This window comes from Mesitornis unicolor, unplaced genomic scaffold (genome assembly GCF_000695765.1).
Source record: "Mesitornis unicolor isolate BGI_N332 unplaced genomic scaffold, ASM69576v1 scaffold6143, whole genome shotgun sequence".
In the NCBI taxonomy this organism is placed as follows: domain Eukaryota; kingdom Metazoa; phylum Chordata; class Aves; order Mesitornithiformes; family Mesitornithidae; genus Mesitornis; species Mesitornis unicolor.
The window spans coordinates 23,638-43,134 of record NW_010172513.1 but is presented as its reverse complement, the minus strand read 5'-3'; the positions used below and the strand labels follow the sequence as shown (position 1 = coordinate 43,134).

General features: G+C 56.2%; 2 protein-coding genes across 2 annotated transcripts in view; both read left to right on the top strand.

Moving 5' to 3' along the window:
- ITGB3 (integrin, beta 3 (platelet glycoprotein IIIa, antigen CD61)) overlaps window positions 1-8,735 on the top strand; it is a 21,369-nt gene extending 12,634 nt beyond the window's left edge. Inside the window, exons 4-15 of the mRNA XM_010180405.1 lie at window positions 470-722; window positions 1,185-1,347; window positions 1,842-2,003; window positions 2,162-2,257; window positions 2,469-2,558; window positions 2,939-3,073; window positions 3,463-3,892; window positions 6,011-6,233; window positions 6,407-6,507; window positions 6,609-6,728; window positions 7,174-7,340; window positions 8,257-8,735. Of these exons, the coding sequence (XP_010178707.1) occupies window positions 470-722; window positions 1,185-1,347; window positions 1,842-2,003; window positions 2,162-2,257; window positions 2,469-2,558; window positions 2,939-3,073; window positions 3,463-3,892; window positions 6,011-6,233; window positions 6,407-6,507; window positions 6,609-6,728; window positions 7,174-7,340; window positions 8,257-8,325 (2,009 nt within the window). The 3' untranslated portion in view covers window positions 8,326-8,735. The remainder of the gene's footprint in view (window positions 1-469; window positions 723-1,184; window positions 1,348-1,841; window positions 2,004-2,161; window positions 2,258-2,468; window positions 2,559-2,938; window positions 3,074-3,462; window positions 3,893-6,010; window positions 6,234-6,406; window positions 6,508-6,608; window positions 6,729-7,173; window positions 7,341-8,256) is intronic.
- Window positions 8,736-11,605: 2,870 nt separating this feature from the next.
- The window catches only part of LOC104537507, a 20,386-nt gene continuing 12,494 nt past the window's right edge, over window positions 11,606-19,497 (top strand). The window contains exons 1-8 of the mRNA XM_010180407.1: window positions 11,606-11,678; window positions 12,523-12,627; window positions 13,213-13,311; window positions 13,808-14,134; window positions 16,645-16,707; window positions 17,239-17,365; window positions 17,702-17,889; window positions 19,167-19,250. Of these exons, the coding sequence (XP_010178709.1) occupies window positions 11,606-11,678; window positions 12,523-12,627; window positions 13,213-13,311; window positions 13,808-14,134; window positions 16,645-16,707; window positions 17,239-17,365; window positions 17,702-17,889; window positions 19,167-19,250 (1,066 nt within the window). The remainder of the gene's footprint in view (window positions 11,679-12,522; window positions 12,628-13,212; window positions 13,312-13,807; window positions 14,135-16,644; window positions 16,708-17,238; window positions 17,366-17,701; window positions 17,890-19,166; window positions 19,251-19,497) is intronic.

Sequence of the window (19,497 nt, the reverse complement as noted above, 5' to 3'; positions counted from 1 at the left end):
GATTGCAGCACCTCCTGCTGAGGAGCGGCTGAGGGAGCTGGGGCTCTTGAGCTTGGAGCAGAGGAGACTGAGGGGTGCCCTCATTCCTGGGGATCCATTTGGAAAGGGCAGTGTCAGGAGCAAGGAGCCAGGCTCTGCTCTGGGATGTCCAATGCCAGGACAAGGGGCAATGGTCCCAAGCTGGAGCACAGGAGGTTCAAGCTGAAGATGAGGACAAACTTTGTGAGTGTGAGGGTTATGGAGCATGGCCCAGGCTGCCCAGAGAGGTTGTGGAGTCTCCTTGTGTGGAGACACCCAAAGCCCTGGCCGTGTTCCTGTGTGACTGCTCTGGTGATCTTGCTCTGGCAGGGGTTGCACTGGATGATTTTTTGAGGTCCCTTCCAACTCCTCACATTCTGTGATTCTATGAGCCCCCTTTGCCCCTCCCAGGAGAGGATCCCTCTCACTCTGCTGCCCTGTCACCTTACAGACGACTCCCAGACCTTTCGCGTCCAAGTGCGTCAAGTGGAAGACTACCCCGTGGACATCTACTACCTGATGGACCTGTCCAACTCCATGAAGGACGACCTGAGGAACATCCAGAACCTGGGTACCAAGCTGGCCAGCGAGATGCGCAAGCTCACCAGCAACCTACGCATCGGCTTTGGGGCCTTTGTGGACAAGCCCATTTCCCCCTACATGTATATCTCTCCTCCACAAGCCATCACGAACCCTTGCTATGAGTAAGTCCCAGGCAGTAAGTAAGTTAATGGGGCATCACTGGAGTGTGTCTGGAAATTCATGCCAATGAATGAATGAATGAAGGAGGGAGTTGAGGGTCTGATTTTGGGCAGGGTTTAAACCTTGCTGCACTGCACATTCTGCTGGCACTGGGAAGAGGAGGTTTAAACTTTGAGGTATCGTTGTCACTGAAAAGGTCTTAAAGGAACAAACAATTTTACACCATTTTTTCAGGGCAGATGTTGAGGCTTTAAGAGAGTGACTCCTAAAAATCCCAGCAGGACAGAGGCTGGGTGCTGACTTGAGTCCAGCATCTCTAGACCAGCTCCAGCTGTGTCCTTGGGATGGTTGGGTCCCTCCAGCACATCCCAGACAGGACCATGGGATGTGGGATGGTTGCAGGACAGGGATGGGAGCTGGAAGAGCCCTGCGAGCCTCATGCCCTGACTGCCCACCTGTTGTAGGATCGGAGAAACCTGCCTGCCCATGTTTGGCTACAAACACGTCCTGTCGCTCACGGACGAGGTGACTCGCTTCAACGAGGAGGTGCGGAAGCAGAGCGTCTCACGGAACCGCGATGCACCCGAGGGCGGCTTCGATGCCATCATCCAGGCCACCGTGTGCGATGTAAGGGGCAAGAAGGCCTGAGTGGGGCTGGGAGAGGGTCATCACGCTGGGCCTGATGGGTTGGCAGGGACCCGCCAACCCCAAGACAGGACTGTAAGCCCTGTGAAGCTGCAGCAAGGCTTAGATTTAGAGTGGATGTACATTCAGCAAGGACATTTCTAGGCCAATAATAGAGGCAAGGGAAGAGCAGGACCCTTGCATGGTCCTGGGAGGAGAGAGGAGCAGAGCAGGTGCTTGGGGCCTGACAACAATCCCATGTCAGCTCTGCAGTAACACGCTCAGAAGGGATGTCTTCTCCTGTGCCCACACCCTGATTTAGCTGGAGATGGAAGGGGTTGCATCCCTCAGTCATCAGCCACTTTGATTAACACTTCAGCAAATTAAAACATGACCAAGGGCCAAGCCATGACCCAGGGTGACAGCAAAGGCAGCAGCAGGGTGCTGGCACATAGGGCTGCCCTCAGCACATGACTGGGAGTTGCCTTTCACTGCAGGAGAAAATCGGCTGGAGAAACGATGCTTCCCACCTCCTCGTGTTCACCACGGATGCCAAGACCCACATCGCGCTGGATGGCAGGCTGGCCGGCATCGTGCAGCCCAACGACGCCCAGTGCCACATTGACAAGGATAATTTCTACTCTGCCTCCACTACACTGGTAAATCCTGACCCACACATGGGGTTGGGGAGCCCAAAGCTCCTGTTGAGGGACCCCATGGGATAGGAAAGGTGATCCAGCCCTGGTTGGGGAGCATGATGGGGACCAGGGTGGTTGGGGGTACATGTTCCTAGGGTATAACCTCTCCTTTTCCCCAGGACTATCCCTCTCTGGGCCTGATGACTGAGAAGCTCTCACAGAAGAACATCAACTTGATCTTTGCTGTGACAGATACGGTTGTTGGGCTCTACCAGGTAACGGCTGCCATTCAAAGCCACCTTCTTAGGGAGCTGATGGGTCCCACAGAGCAACTTCTGCAGCTGGCCATGGGTGACCAGACATAGCTTGGTGGTGTCTTGTCCTATCAAAGCTCCCTGGGAAGCTCCCGTGTGCCTGGACAGGGTTTAGCCCAGCCATGGCACATTCACCCATCACGAGCAGACCATGCTTTTCATATTTCTCCAGAACTACAGTGAGCTGATCCCAGGCACAACTGTGGGCACCTTGTCCAGAGACTCCAGCAATGTCCTGCAGCTCATAGTGGACTCCTACGGGGTGAGTGTGCAGAGTGATGGCTCCACAGCATCTCTGTCCCTCCCAAAATAGCCACTGCTTCACACTGCAAGCAGCCAACACAGATTTGGCAGCTTCCCCAGCCCCGAGTATCCTCCCTGGACCAGCTGTGAGCATCTGCCTCCACCCTCATGTGCAGGGACCCCAGAAGAAGAGATCACTGCTCACCACCTGCCCCTTCCCATCCTCAAAGGCATTTCCCTGGGGGGAACGACGCAGCTGAGTCCTGAGAGAGACTCGGGGCACTTGGCTCCCTTCCCGTGTGCGTGGGAGCATCACTGTGGTGCTCCAGGGACCCCTCCCCAGGCTGAGCCCTCCCCAGCCTGTGCTGTGGTCTTCATCGTTCCTCTCTCCTCCCCTAGAAAATCCGCTCCAAGGTGGAGCTGGAGGTGCGCGACCTCCCCGAAGAGCTCTCCCTGGCCTTCAATGCCACCTGCCTCAACGACGAGGTCATCCCCGGGCTGAAGTCTTGTGTGGGGCTCAAGATCGGGGATACGGTGAGGATCCTGTTCATGGGCTTAGGTTTTCTCCTGCTTGTCATCTGATGCTCTCTGGTAGCACCCTATGCTTGCTTCATCATCTTTGAGGTGACACAGACCCTGTAATCTTTACAGCAGAGAGAGGGGCCCAGCTGGGTGGAAAATGCTTTTTTGAGTCTGCTGGATGCAAACTCTGTGGTTCTTCAGCTCAGCCTGGGCTGCTGGTCACAGTGCATGGGATTTAGCCTGGTGCTTGGACCCAAGCCATGCTGGGACAGCTTTGGAAAGCCCAAAGAGACTTAGTGGGTCCCATTTCTGGGCTCCTTAAGCTTCGGCATGGACTGGAGCGGGTACCCCAACACCGTGCTGGTGGTACTGACACCCGGACGCACCCCTCTGCCCTCCAGGTGAGCTTCAGCATCGAGGCCAAGGTGCGGGGATGCCCACAGGAGCGGCAGAAATCCTTCACCATCAAACCCGTGGGCTTCAAGGACAGCTTGACGGTGGTGGTGAACTTCGACTGCGACTGCTCCTGCGAGAGCCAAGCCGAGGCCAACAGCTCGTCCTGCAGCCGCGGCAACGGCACGCTGGAGTGCGGCGTCTGCCGCTGCAACCCCGGGCGCCTGGGCTCGCACTGCGAGTGCTCGGAGGAGGAGTACAACCCCTCGCAGCAGGACAACTGCAGCCCCCGGCCGGGCCAGCCCCTCTGCAGCCAGCGCGGCGAGTGCATTTGCGGGCAGTGCGTGTGCCACAGCAGCGACTTCGGGAAGGTGACGGGCAAGTACTGCGAGTGCGACGACTTCTCCTGCGTCCGCTTCAAGGGCCAGATGTGCTCGGGTGAGTGCTGGGCTCGGAGGGGAGGCAGCTTGGTCCATTTGCACTGCCCAAGATCATGGATGAGGGAAACACCAGCTTGGGGCTTGTCCTATGCATTGGCCTCACCTCTGGTGTCGCTTTCCCTGGACCAGACATAGGTCTGAAGTGATGCTAGGAGCTATTACTCCTTTTTTGGAGCTGGTGTCACCTTCTGTGCCCAAAAGCCATGGCAGGGTGATGGGCACTGAGGGTTAAAAGCAGAACTCGGTCCCTGCTGAGACTCAGGAGTCCAATTGGGGTGGCTGGTGGGTCCCAGGGAAGCAGCTCTGGGGTGCACAGGTTGGGGACCGGCCAGACCCTGCTCCAATCGCAGCCCCTGACACAGCAGAGCTGTTGCTCTGCAAAAGGAAAACCTGGGATGGGGAATGGCAATTTCCATCTTCCACCTGGTTCTTGGAGACTTCCCTTGGCAAAAGCACTGAGGAAGCAAATCCTCCCCCCTCGCTGGCCTTGCAGCATTGCTCCTCCTGAACATTCACCTCTTTCATCTGCTGCCAGGCTCTCTTGCTCCAGCTGCTGCTGCTCTCAGTACTGGGGAGAGAACCAGGTCCTTGGGTGCCAGGGACCTGGGGAAGGAGCCTCTCTCTGCAAGACATGTGTCCTAAGAGTGGCTTCACATGTTCAGATGTGCCAGGGCCTTTTCCTCATCGGGGATCCCCATCCTGGGTTTCTCCCAGTGTCTCCAGTAAGTGCTGGAGGTCTGAGCAAACCCCAGTGCTCTGCCCCATCTGGTTCTTCAGGGGATGCGAGAGGAGTGGCAGTGCCCGAGACTGGGGTGTGAATCTGTGGCACATCCCCTCCAGAAGCAAAGCACCCCAAAAGTGATTCAAGGGGGAAGTGAGAGAGAGGAAGCCACCCCCTTTCATATCCCCAGCCTCCCTCTCTGAACCCACTGCTGAACACATTGCCAAAAAAGCCATGAGCCCACATAATCCCAGGAAAACATCGGTGGCCAAAGCTGATCCCATTCTGCTGGAGCCCAGCCTGGCTGAGATGAAACCCGCTGGCCCGATGGCTCACTGCCCGCTGTCCCCAATACTGTCCCCAGCCCAACTTCATGGCTCAGGGCTGCCTCTGTGCTGCTGGAATTGATGCCTTATCTCAACAGCCTGCTGATAACGGAGGTGGAAACACTGGACTTTTCCCTTCCCACCCCAACAGTCAGTGCCCTGGGGGAGCCAGGCGCCTGTCCCTGTTGGCACAAGGGCCACGGGGCCGGATGGGTGAAGGGCGATGACGAATTGCCACCCCCAGCCTGGGCGAGCTGTTAATTAACCCGCTCTGTCTGACCCCATTGGCATCGATCCCATCCCATCGAGCCCAGTCTGTTTCCATGCCTTGTCACCCAGCGCAGCACTTCTTTTTCCTGTGACTCAGCCTCAGTTCCTCATTAAAGGGGTTACACATTTATTTCTCATGCTGGTGACCCCCAGGCCGTGGCGGGGACGGTGCCCGGCCGATCCCCCGCCGGGAGCAGCGTTCCCGATGTGCCCCGGTGCGCTCAGGGCTTGGGACGGGTTGGCGCGTGCCGTCTCCACAGCATTTCCACAGCTCACTGGGTCTTGTCTCCGAGCCGAAATCAAACCGCAATCCAAATAGCTCCAGGCTCTGGCAGGATTTGAGCACGTCTGTCTGTCTGTCTGATTAAACCAGCCTCGCTGAGCGTGCAGAGCTTGTCAGGCTTTTCCCAGCAGCCTGGGGGCTGGGAAACGAGTGGGATTTGGGGGGTTTGACTAGATGTCCTGGCTCAATCTGAAATTAAAAGCCAAAGCTTGACTAACTCAGAGACGGAGCTGATTGAGCATCTCCAGCTGCTGCCAACCTGCCAGAGCTGGGGCAGCTTAGCCTGAAATTTGGCTACTTTTGCTTGTTTGGGTGGAATAAGCGGCGCAGGTTGAGGTTTGATGTGAGCTGCTGTGCGTCCCACCCCAGGACAGTGGGAAGGGGTTGTCCTGGGTGGCTGATCTGGTGGTGGAGATGGAGCTGCTGCTCTGGGTACACCGGCATCCCACCTGGGTGATTGCTAATAGGGTTTACGGGGACACTCGAGGGTCCTGATGCCCTCTGGGTTGTCCCCAGGCCATGGGCAGTGCAGCTGCGGGGACTGCCTGTGCGACTCGGACTGGACGGGCGACTACTGCAACTGCACCACGCGCACCGACACCTGCATGTCCAGCAACGGGCTGGTGTGCAGCGGCCACGGCTCCTGCGTCTGCGGCAAATGCGACTGCACCCAGCCCGGCTCCTACGGCGACACCTGCGAGAAGTGTCCCACGTGTCCGGACGCCTGCACCATCAAAAAGTAAGAGAGAACAGAGAGGTGGGATGGGTCATATCCCAACAGGGAATGGGTAGCAGGAGCTCTCACCAGCTGCAGCCCAGTTGGGTTGGGATTGCAGCGATTTCTGCACCCTGAAATGTGTGATGGTCCCCTGAGCATGGAGGAGCTCACGGTACCTCCCTCCTCTTCCTCAGGGAGTGCGTGGAGTGCAAGAAGTTTGAGCGGGGAGCGCTGATGGAGCAGCAGTCCTGCAGCCGCATGTGCCGCGACGAAATCGAGACGGTGCAGGAGCTGGGTAAGAGCCCAAACCCCTGTCCTGCCCTAAAGCATGGAAATGAAGGGGGCTGTGTGTGCATCCCCCTGGCACAGGGGCTTCTGAGCCTCTTGCTCTGGCAGGTGACATGGGCAAGGACGCTGTCAACTGCACCTACAAGGACGAGGACGACTGCGTGGTGCGGTTCCAGTACTATGAGGACTCCAGCGGCAAGTCCATCCTCTACGTTATCGAGGAGCCAGGTAAGACCCAGCTGCTATGGTCAGGGTGGGTGCTGGGTCTCTGTGCTGAATGGGGGGATTTAGAGTCTCCTTTGTACCTCCCACCCCAGCCAGGCTCACAAGGGCTGAGAGGGGTTAAAGTAGCCAGAGGGAAGAGGCAGACGAGGGCTGGGGGGGCTGCACAGTGGGACCTGTGATACTCCTGACCCTGGACTGCTCCAGACTTGGGTACAGACCCCCTATAGACAGGAGCTTGAGGAACTCAACATGGGCGCCCCATGGATGGGATCCTCCTTTTTAGAGCCTGCTGTGCTCAAGGGTGGAGGCTCCTGCACCGCAACAGGGGAGGCTGAAGCCCTCCTGAGACCAGAGGAGTTCCATGTTCCACGGCCAGGCAGCCCCAGAGCTGTTTCTAATTGCCCTGGGGTGCTGAGCCCCCCTAACCCTGCCCTCCTCCCTCTCTCAGACTGCCCAAAGGGGCCGGATGTTCTGGTGGTCCTGCTCTCAGTGACGGGCGCCATCCTGCTCATCGGCCTCGCTGCCCTGCTCATCTGGAAGCTCCTCATCACTATCCATGACCGTCGAGAGTTTGCCCGCTTCGAGGAGGAGAAGGCGAGGGCCAAGTGGGACACGGTGAGAGCCAGTGGGTCAGGTGTGTGGGGCAGGAGCCTCTGAGTCGCGCAGCCCCTGGGTTGAGTGGATCCAGATCCCAGTGCTCCCAGCACAAGAGCCCAGTTGCTGTCTGTGGTCCCAGGACAAGGTCCTTAGGGACCAGCTTGCCCCATCCCTCTCTGAAGCATGGCACAGCGTTACAGGCAGGACTCAAGGTGCCAGAGGCGGGCCTCGGGGTCCCCCTCCCAGCCCAGACACTCCATCCCCAAGCCTGCTGTGGTCTCCGGGGCTGTGCTCAGGCGACAGCAGATGTCCCAGATGACATTTCCACCTCCGGTGGATCCCAAGCACTTGTCACCAGCGTGGCGCTCTTACTCACTGCCCACACCAATGTTTCCATCCCGTGAGGGAGATGGAAGGTCCCTGCTGCCACGAGACGCTGGAAGGGCACAGCAGATGTCCCAGATGACATTTCCACCTCTGGTGCATCCCAAGCACTTGTCACCAGCGTGACGCTCTTACTCACTGCCCACACCAGTGTTTCCATCCCGTGAGGTAGATGGAAGGTCCCTGCTGCCACGGGACGCTGGAAGGGTTGAGGCACCTGGGGCACGAGGGAGGGGGTTGGGACAGCACCGATGCCCATCCCCCACCTCCCCAGAGGGAAGGGAAGGGATGAGGTGGGATGTGGTGGCTCTTCCAGGAGGCCTCTTTGCTCCTGAGCTCCTGCTGCCTTTCCTCTCCACCACAGCAGCTTTTCCTAGCTCTCCTCTATGAAACCTCACAGGGAGCTTTTAAACCGCACAGCCAAAGCCTTGAGCAAAGATATGGATCCACCACTCAATGCTGAAGTGGTGCCTCAGTTTCCCCAGCCATAGAATGAATGCTGATGCCAAGCACAAAGAGATGATGCTCTTTTTCCTCCTCCTCCTTTCAGGGCAACAACCCTTTATACAAAGAGGCTACGTCTACCTTCACCAACATCACGTACCGTGGGAACATGTGAGGGTGCCACATCCAGCGTTGGCCCTGGCATCAGCCGAGGATCTGTGGGATCTTCTGGAGTCCGGTTTACAGAAGAGCTTGCGTGTGTCTGCGTGTGTGAGCGTGTCTGCGTGTAATTTAACAACCCCTCGACTGCCTCTGAAGCCCTGTTGTCCGTCACCTCACTGTAACTGCAGGGATGTGCTTTCCACAGCAAACCTCTCGTCCTTACCTCGGCGGGTCGCCTCGCGGGAGCCGGCGGCCCCTCCATACACTGAACGCAGAGAAATGGGACTTTTCTCTGCCTGGCGTATCTGTGAACTGTTAGGTGCTCATCGGGCCATGTGGATTTGGGGAGTAGCTGCTCAAACTGAAGGCTGAGCTGTGCTCTCCTCCATGGCCCATGCTGGTGAAGCTCTGCCCACTTCAAGAGTCCCCTTGTGCACTGGACACATGCGGTCCCCCTGGGTACCGGAGCCGTCTCCATGGGGGACAGGGCAGGTAGGAGCCATGGTGTAGCTTTGTGGGTTGAAGACACCACTCAAGGAACCCAGCAGCCCCGTCCTCCTTGCAGCCACACGTTTCTGGCACTGCCGTGGCCAGGGACAGCGAAAAGCAGTGCTCCAACATCACAGTGCCTTTCTTAATTCCCTCTGCACGCACTCAGTTTGCACCACCACTAGCTCTATGTAGCATCAGCTGTGCTGGTCCCAGCTGCAGCCTGGTTCACCCCCAGGATGGTGCTGAGCTCCCCGTGTCCCCCTCCACTGTTTCCATACCACGAAGTGCGTGGATGTGCAGGCAGCAGCCTGGGAGAGTTGTGCTGCCTGTTATCCCCTCAACCTAGCCCCCACTCTCCCTTTGCTGTGCTTTTCGGGCTGGGTAACTGCACCACGCTTGGTTTTCTGTGCAGCTCAGGCTTCCAGAAGAGCAGGCAGGGTCCAGGCCACATCCTGCTGTCGGGGCTGTGCATCGCCTGTGGTTTGTCCCCTGTGGGAAAACAAAAATATGTCCCAGTAGCAGAGTTGGGCTGTAACAGCACTGCTGCCTGGTCCATACCCCAGCCAGAGCCCCTTCCCTCTGTTCCCCTTGATTGCACCAAAAAGCAACAGCGACCTTGTGCCTGGTGTGGGGCTGGCCCCCAGGCCCCCTGCAGCGTCTGGGCTGAGCTGGGAGTGGCTGTGTCCCCCCTGGGCCCTGGCGGCAGGCAGCAGTCGTGGGAGCTGGGGCTGAGCCCTGGAGCTGGGGGTTGGAGGGGCAGGACCAGAGCAGCAGCGATTCACACCACAAAAATGAAAATAAATAAAGAAACCTCAAACTATCAACGGTGTTGATGTCCACACCAATGCTCTGTGCCCAGGCTTTCTGCCCCATGGGCAGCCCCTGGCACCCTAGCAGTACCCGAGGGGTTGGGCTGGGATTGGGGAGCCAGTGCAAGCAGGGCTGTGGGCCCCCATGGGTGTCTCTGTTCTGTTACTGGTGCCCTCCTGGAGGTGGGTCACACATTTGGGAACACAGGGTGGGCCAGAGCCTAGTGCAAGCAGGGCTGTGGGCCCCCATGGGTCTCTCTGTTCTGTTACTGGTGCCCTCCTGGGGGTGGGTCACACATTTGGGAACACAGGGTTCCCAGTGCCTGTTGCAGACTACAGTCTCCTGGCAGCCACCTCACTTCAAAAAGGGGTGGACCTTAGCAGCCCCCATCTGCCCCACAGCTCCCTGCAAGCCCTCAGTTTGCTGGAGAAGCCCCCAGAGGAAGGGAGCAGGGCTGGGACCGCTGCAGGAACCCGACCCCAGGGGTGGCTGGGGTCTGGGCTGGGGGTGAAGGTGCTAAACCTGGGAGCAGGGTCCTGCCTGTGCCCCATCCTGGAGCACCCATCCCACGCACCCGCTCAGCACCGCATCGCGCAGGGCTGCAGGGACACCCAGCGGCCGCCTGTCAAAGCAGCGTTTTGGGACCACAGAAGGTGCCAGAAAAAGCGTTTCCCTGTCTCTCCGACACCTCCACGCACGCCCTGGGCCATGCAGAGGGTCCAGGACCCTGGGGCAGCACTCAATGACCCCAGCTGCACTTGGCAGGAGCTCAGAGTGGGTGATAGCAGCACCCAAGGAGGCTCTGGGGTGAGGTGGGATTGGGCTCAGCTGGGTTTGGAGGGAGGAGGAGGATGATTTCAACTGAGAGGGAAGCAAAAGGGTGCCCGAGGCAGAGCCTGGCTGCAACATGAAGGAGCAGGATGAGACTCCCGAGCTGGCTGGGGGTGTCCAAGCACAGGGTGAGCTGGGGAGGGCGTTTGAGGGTGGCTGGGATTTCAGCTGATCCCTCTGCACTTGTATTGAAGCAGCGCATGGTTAGGTAATCTGCTCCACAATGCTGCAGGCTTGTGGTGCCACAGGAGGGTGGTCACAGCCCCGGGGTTCAGGGCAGCCACCCCAGGTTCAAGGCAGCCATCCTGGGGTTTAGTTTAGGGCAGCCAGCCACCCACTCTGGGTCACCCAGCCCGGTGGGAAGCTGAGCCTGGGAATGCACAGCGCTCTGTGACATCAGGTAGAACTGCAATGGAGCAGTGGCACCAAGCAGCGAGCTTGGGGGCCACCCCGTGCTGTCTGGTTGCACCCGAGGGCACCATGGCTGTGCTGGGAGGGTGAATCAGCCACAGGGTCACTGGAGCAGGACAGGGGGATGTGGGGTGCTGCAGCGAGGGGCAGCTCTGCGCTATCCCCCTTGGTAGACAGCCCCTGGCACTGAAGCCACCTCCTGCCCCACCACGGACAGAGTCCTTGGTTGCACCCTTCCAGCCGTGTCCTCAGCCACGGCCCCGCTGGGTGTGAGACCCCCGGGTGTCCACAGGGCTGGGATGAGGAGCGGATGGACCCCAGCGAGCTGCCGAAATCCTGCAGCCCTGCAGCCACCGAGGCTCAGCAGCCATCGCCGTGTAGCTCAGCAGAAAGTCAGGAGGTGTCTGCCTGGTCCCACGCCCCATCAGCCCCCAGGAAGATGTCCCCATCCCGCAGGACCTCCAAGTCCAGCAGGACCTCCGCATCCAACAAGAGTGCCAAGTCCAGCAAGAAATGCCCATCCAGCAGGACCCCCAAGTGAGTGAGGGGTTGCCTCCTTGGATGGGGGGAGCCCACGTTTGCCCATGTTTCAGCCTCCTCATGTTCCCCGCTTGTCCTCAAGGCAGAAAAGCTGCCAGATGGGAAGGGCAGGGTGATGGAGGATGATGCCAACATTGCAGGGGGTTTTGCAACCCCAGGGTGATTTGGGTCCCCACATCATCTCACACGTGTCCCTTGGCAGGAAGAGCATGTCCTGCCTGTGCGTGAGTCCATACAGCGAGGAGGGAGGAGAGCAGGACGAGGCCATGAGGGAGCTGGAAGGTAACCCTGCTTCTCCCTATCCAGCTCAACTCTGTTTGCTCCATCATGCTTCTCTGAAATCCCCTGTGCTGTCTCCATGGCTCCACCACACCAGAAACCAGAGTGTGCGATTTGGGTAGAAAACCTGCATTTCCCACAGAGCTGTGGGATGAGACAAGAGCCTTTTTAGTTCACCTTGATGCCAGGGGCATGGCTACTTGCAGGATCAGCCCCATGACCGTGAGGACCAGCTCCTGGAAACCTGAAGTGGCTTTACCCCCACCAAAATCAGGGCTGTGTCACTGTGCTCAGCAGTGTAAAGCAGTGTAAAGCAGTGTGAGCAGCCAGAGGTACCTGTGGAGGTGGTGGTTGCTCTCAGCTCCCTGGGAGAAGCCATTGGCGAGTGGTAACAGCTCCAACCCTGCCGAACCTGCACATCTTGGGCTGCATTGAGGCTGTTGGTGGTGGGAACCACTAGATGGAGATGTCTGTACGCGCTCCATCAGACGCTTTCCACCTTCCCATGCTGCTCGTCTTCCACTGCGGACAGGGATCTCCAGGGAAATTTCCCCTCATTTTCCATAGAGCAGGGACTCTGCAACCCACCCCACAGCCATAGCTGCTGCAACAGCCTTCAGGCTGGGCTGCTTTTTAATGCTACTTTTATTCCTGGTAGCTCTGAAGTGCTCCCTCTTCTTGGAGACGACATCATTTTGTAAAGCAATGTCTGTTAATAAACCCAAAACCAAGTAAAGCAGTTCCTAGGAGACTAAGGTGTATTCTGCCCCATTCACAACCCAGACCTGCATTTTCCAGGTGTCTAGGAAACTTTCTGAAATTAAACACGTCTCCCCCTTGATTGCAGGGACGCAGGTCGGTGTTGGAGAGCTGAAGTCTCCCATAGCCCCAGTGGAAGCCCACTTACTGGAGCAGAATCACCAGGAGGCACTGGAGGACATGGCTGTGGATGGTGAGTATAGCAGCGGTTGGGGTTGCTCGGGATCTGCAGCATCTGCTGGGCAAAAAGCTTAAGAATTGGGGAGGGAAGAGGAGAAAGACCTGGAATTTAAAAAAAAAAAAAATTAATTAAAAAACAAACCACACAAATTGTTGAGATTTCCCAGGGCACAAAAATCCCAGACCAATTCGGATTGGAAGGGACATCAGGAGGTCTCCAGTCCCACCTCTTCCTCGAAGCTGGGCCAGCTGAGAGCTCAGACTGGGTTGCTCTGGGATTTGCCCATTATGGGATCTGCAGGGCAGGAGTCAGGGTTGGCCTGGGATGAGGGTGCTGTGCTCTGGGGAAAGCTTGGACCTCCAGCCTATGTCTGGCCAAAAACGCCCCGGTTTGGGATGCAGTTTGGGGTGACATTCTCTAAAAGAAATCACCAAATCCTCTGCAGATAGGAGAGTTCTCAGTCTTGTAATCTGCCTTTTGGTGAAACATTTAAAGCTGCAGCCAAGCGTCTCCCTGCAAACTCCTGTCTGTGTTTTGGGCTCTCCTTCCTCTAAAGTATTTCCCGTGGACTGAGCTCCATCTGCTCCCATTCTGCAGGGGATGTGGTTGGCACCCAGGACACAGACTCCAACGTGAGCAGCAAGGAGGTCCCCTCATCCAGCATGGAGCTGCAGGAAGCCCCAAGACTCAGCAGACGTGGGGACCGACATTTGCCTCCTCACCTTTCCTCCCACATGGCCCCTGCAGCCAGAACCCAGCAAGGGAGGCGTTCAGTTCTCTCCATTTCTCCCCTTTAATCCTAAATTTTCACTTTGCATTCATTGGCACGGGGGGCATGGTGTGAACTCTGGGTGTCTTGGCACGAAATGAATGCCCCCACTCAGCATATCACAGACAGGGCCCATGCCTGGAGCGTGGTGCAGCACGGAGGGAGGTGGTGGGTGATGAATGGCCATGGAAAGAGAATTTTTAATCTTTCTTGGCCTCAGCATCTCGCCCTGCCTGGGCGGGGAGGGAGTTTCACTGCATTATTGTGGCTACAGCCCTTTAGATCCTGAGATGGGAAGGGTAGGTGAAAGGCAACCCAGTCTCTATTATTATTATTATATTAATAACCCCTTTTTTTTTTGCCAAGTCTCTGTGTGCTGCCTGCCAGCCTGCAGAGGAGGTTTCCAATGCTTTCTTGTTACAGAGGACACAGTCGCTGTGGATAAGCCGGGCTCTGACCTGGCCATGGTGGGGACCTGCTTGACCCCAAAGCTGCAGAAGGCACTGAGGGGTCCTGGTGTGGATGGGGCCTCCCAGGCTACCATTTCGCTGTTACTTGCAAAGCCTGAAACCTCCCATAAGGCCTCATCCTTGCTGCTGAAGAGACGCCCTACCCCGTTCATACATAACGTGGACTTTATCTTGAGGCACAAAAGTGGCAGCCAGGACCTCGAGTCCAGCCAGGGCCCCACAGCCAGCAAGGACCAACCTAGCAGCAAGGAGAAGCTGGAAACCCTAGGACATGTGGAAGGTAAGGGTAGGTATTTGAGGTCTTTTTCCTTGGAGGAAGCCTAGAAATCTCAAAAGTGAACGTTGGGAAGGAGCCTCTGGAGGCCTCCAAACCAGCTTCCCATGCGAAGCCAGCTGTTGCCAGCACTAAACCAGGTTGGTCAAGGTTTTGTCTAAGCCAAGCCTTGGGCATCTGCTTTGGGACTTGGAAGTCTTGGCATGGCCCAAAGCGCCTTACCCAGTGTCTCACAGATTTTCTGGGGTGGCAGCAGGAACTGAGCTGGGTCTTTAGCCATGTTTTACTTGTGCCATGGGACCTCAGTGATGGGTCACAGCGCTGCAGAGGTGACAGGCTGGCGTGATCACAATCGTGTATCATTGCATCCATCAGCTGAACCAGGCTCTGGATTAGCTGGTGGAGGACAATACCTGCAAGAGATTTTGTGATGTTAACCCCCCCACTGTGGCTAGTCAGCCTTTGGCTACCATGAGGCACCGCATTCAAGGGATAGAGAAAGGAAAACCAGCTTACTCGTGAAGTGTCACCTCCATGGGTGGCAGTTTGTCTCAGAGCTACTGCTGTCCCAGGCTGCTCTGGAGGGAAGAGCAAAGAAGAAGGGGAATAAACTACCCTCCACATCCTCTGTGGGTGGGATAGGCTATCAGAGGCTTAGGTGGCAAGAAAAGGAGATTTTAATTAGCCATAGGGAAGATGCTATAGCAGAGGACAGGGAATGCTGGGAGGGCACAGGTTTTCCATTGCTGCATAGTTTGCTGCCCAGGAACAGGGTAAGGCAGTGAGTTAGTGCTGTGGAAACACAAAACAGGGACAGGTGACATGGCAGGGCCCTGCCAGCTCTCCTTCTGGTGATGGCCACAGCTGTGAGTCCTGCCTGGATGGCAGCCCATCAGACTCCCCGCTTATTTGTCTTTCCACATCCAGAAAAAGTTGTTCCTTCTCCTGGCTGTGCTTGCAAAACCAGCGTCAAATCAAAGCGTCTGTCGAAGACAAGGGAGATAACCATGTAAGCATGAAGGTGGAAAGCCGGGTGTGTGGAACTGCTGCTGGCCCTGGCCTGTTACGTGATCGTGTGCAGGGGTCCTGCCTTCATATCATCCCCACAGCACTGTGCGTGTCGGCATTGCCAGTCTAGAGGAGAAACGCTGAGGCACAGGGGGTGGATTGGGCCAGGCTCTTGAGCACCAGCCCCAACAAGGGCTGTGAGTCACAGAGCTTGGTCCACCCAGTGTTGCAGTGTGGCCAAGGGAGGTTTCCAGGGCCACTTCTTCCTGGCTGATGTTTCTGCTTCCCTGCACACACCACAGTCACCCTCTGCCAAAGCTGGTCTGAACTGGCAAAGACAGCTGAGATCCCATTACCATTGCTGTGCAGCCTTGAGCAGTACCATGAGCTGCTGCAGTGTCTGCTCCCATGGCTGTGAGCGTGGCGTGGGGTTGGGAGCTCTGCTCTGGCCCATGGGACTGGCAGAAGGGCTGGTGCCTGCATTGCTTGCTCCAGCTCCATCAACAGGAGCTGCGTGTCGGTCGGTCTCTTGTTAGTGTGTGCCTCAGTTGTCAGTCTGTCCATCTCTCTTTATGCTTCTGTGTGTGTGGCAGGGACGTCTCACACAGCCTGCAAGAGAGAGCAGAGTGCAAGGCAGCAAAGGACACGACAAGGAAGCAACAGAAAGGTAACGTCGCCTTGTTATCACCCTAGAAGGGATATTGCCAGCATGGCCAGGAGTGGTATGGCCTTCAGCTTGGTCCTCCTTGCATCATCCTCCTGAGACAACAACCAGCAGTACACAAAGCAAGAACTAAACCAACCACCTCATGTTAAATACAGGGTCACCCTTCCTCTGCCCAGGCTCCCCAACTCCCCTGCACCCTTGGTAGCTGTTTAGGGCTGGGTGCTTTGCCACCAGCCGTAAGGAACAACCCTCCCCCAGTCCCAAATTTCCAGTGGTCACAGCTCATTGTTTCCAAATGAGCATAGTACAGGTAGTGCCTCCCTCCAGCCTCTTTAACTTGCTGTCCTCTCCCAGCCTGCAGCAGCCTCTGATGCTTTCCACTCATCCCCCAAACACCCAACCAGAAACATTAAAGTTCACAGCCTGGAGGTGGCCACCAAGCAGCTGGGGACTGGCTTAACCAGTCAAGAGGCATAGGATGAGCTGGCGCATGCAGATGACAGCAGTGAGCACCCCAGACCACGCGTTACTCCCCTGTGGGTTGTTCTGACCCAATTTCTGGGTGGGCAAAGCGATCCTACTCCAATGTGCCTGGGGCAATACTGCACTGAAATGTTTCCTGAGCCAGAGGCCATACTTCACGCTTTTTTGACCTCTTTAATGTATGCTGAAATGCCAGGATCCACAGCCCAGTTACATGTGAAAGCTTTAACAGCTTTCCTCCTACCCTTAGATTTTTAGTAGCAAATCTTTCTGCAGTGCCAGCTCTGAGCTGCTCGCCCCAGCATTTCATTACAGCAAAAAAACCTGCCGTGCTAACGGAGATGTCACTTGCCTGCAGGAGAGGTGGAATTCTCTGACTTTCCGGACACTACCACTGGCAAGAAGTGTTTCGCCCACACGTGTAAGTAAGAGATGTTCTACTCCAGCAAAAGCCTTGCTTGTCCAGAGATATCTGAATTTACCCAGTTCTCAGACTAATGGCTACTGGGCAAGAAATCAGCATCCGAGACTCAAAGAAATGAAGGCTGCTCCACTCAGACAAGGCAGCAATAGCTCAGTGGGCCATTGTGGGCCAGCTCGGGGCCAAGAGGCAGAGAAAAGCAGTGGGGTAGGACCATCGTTGTGCTTGCCGGTCTCAGGGACAGGAGCAGGAACCCTGCACTCACTTCAGATTTTCCTGGTTACAAGAGCAGAGGCCAAACTCTTCTGTTACAACATGGGACAGACCTGACCTTCTTTGGCTAATGATAAGCTGCAGGGAATTGTCCTTCCTGCTAGGTACCACACAAGCACTCAGAAGAAAATAGGCATGCATGCCCATGGCATAACTTGTCCAGATCTTCCTGGGAGCTGCTGGGGTCTCTGCTCACTTTGAGCTCTGTGAAGGTAAGACAAGGCTCAGCCACGGCTCTGACCACTCTCCTCCTCTCAGCCTCTGGGAAAGATGACTCAGACAGTTTAGATCCTGTTGATATCGAAAGAATCCTCTGCTTCGAAGACTTCTTGAAGCTGGTGGAGTTGGTAGCTTTGCCCCGGAGAACTCTGCTTCAGGTTATCAGGTGAGCTGCCTTAGCTCTGCGGGATAGAGAAGGGAAGTCCCCGTTTTACCAGGATATTTGTGCCTCATATAACAAAATATACAGAACACGGTGGTCCCAAGACTAGATTCCCAGAAACACTTCACATCTGGCTGGGCATCCAAAAGCACTTGCATAGCTCAGGCACCTGCTCTGCAAGGACACTGTTGTAAATGCCACCACGTGTCTATCACGCAGCTTTGCGGTTTAAATATCCTCACACACCCGGTCTTTCCAGACATGCAGGGGTGCAGCAGCCAGTGTGCACTGGGCCCTGGGCTGTTTGATGGGACAATGACGCCCTCTTTTGTCTTCTAGTTACTACCAGCAGAAGCTGAGGGACAGCACCAGCCAGAGAGACTCTATGGATTATGAATTCTGCAAGTGTCACAGGAAGAAGCCCTACAAAATTCAGAAAGAGACCCCTGAGCTTTCCTTTGTAAGCACTGCCCACATCTCAGCTGTGAACAGAAGGGAGACAGCAGCTGACATGGAGAGCCTCAGAGGTAAGGCTTGCATGCCATCACTCCCACTCTGTCTAAAAGGGACATCACTGGACCTACAAGGATGATTCATGCTTCCTTAGGGTCAGCCCTGTGTTAACAACCCTTTCCCAAGGTAATTCAAAGAGGATCACAGCAAACAGAGCTGGAGCAGACCTTAGGAGTCCACCCAGCCCAAAACTCTCCCCGGGCAAGAAGCCAAAGCAAAGTTGTAGTGAGTTCTGCTCCAGGGGTGAAGGAGTCCCACTCCAGAGGTTTTTGTGCAAGGTGGCTGCTTGAATGCTTAAAAAGTGCCTAGCGGTGAGCACATTCTGGGTGACCCAACACCTCCAGGCACCTCTGTGCCATGGATTGCTGCTGATTAAGCACTCAACAAGGCAGCCACTGACTGGGGCTTTTGTGGCTCTACTCTGGCTAACACTGTGCATGCCGGATGGCAGCTCCCACGACTCATGGCTCAGTGAGGAATTCAGGACTGACCGAGTCTTTCCCCGGCGAGAGGAGGCAAACTGAGAGGCAGGAGGCAGTGAGCTGCTGGTCACACAGTCAGCAGCTCCGGTTCCTAATTCCCTTTGGCCCATTCAGGCAGACCCTGTGCCCAGGTACCTGTCCTCGCACGGATTTCTAAACAAGACGTGACAACACTGCCAAAACCAAAAAGGGACTTGCAGAATGGAGTGAGGGGGAGAATGAATGAGCCAACCACTTTGTTTAAGAGCCACTTCTGTGAGAGACACCGGGTGCAGGAGGTGAGAGACAAGCAATGCTTCAGCTGTCTAACAGTATGGAAGGAGGTGTGGGGACAAGCCTGAAAATACGGGGCTCTCTTTAATCAGGCAGCTACTCTCAGAAAGCAGGGATACTTCCCTGATATCAACGCCGAGCACTCGAACACACCACATCATCTGCCAACAGACAGCCCAGGCAAGACACAAGCACAGGTGAGTAAGAGATGTAGAGCGAAGATGTTTTACTGGACAGCAATTAAAGCAGAACTAAGTGTGACTGTTCGCTCATGCAACCTGTACATTAACTGCCTGGTGAATGCTTCAACTAGACACAGCTATTAAAGAGCAATTTTGCCATAAGCACAAGGAAAAATTAAACCAGAGGTATAATAATACCTTAGTGGTTTATAACTGTTAATCATGAATTGGTTATAAGCAGCCAGCACCACATTGTAACGTGTTGCTGAAGTGCTTTTTGTCTTGTATGTGGCATAGGCTCCCCATGCAAAGCTGTGTGACTTCCCACCCTTATGGTCCTCTCTGTCCTCCCAGCAGAAACAGGCAGTGAAGCAGCACAGGCTCAGCCAGGCCCAGTGTCAGTGGCAGAGGATCAGCAGGGGCTCGATCAGCACGCAGGTGAGCAGCGAGTGATTCCACCACACTTTCTGCATCTACTCCTGGTCGTGGAGCGCCCGCCGGGAGCTGGTGACGGTGGCCGACCTCCACAGAGTGGACAACCAGCTCCGCTGCAGGTGGCGGGTGGCGATGGAGGCCAGGCAAAGGCTAAGACCGGGCACCGCCGAGGGCTTGTGAAAGCCGGGCAATGGCGGCTCGGGCCAAGCCTGCCCCTACTCCAGTGCGTGAAATGCGAAATAAAAGCCGG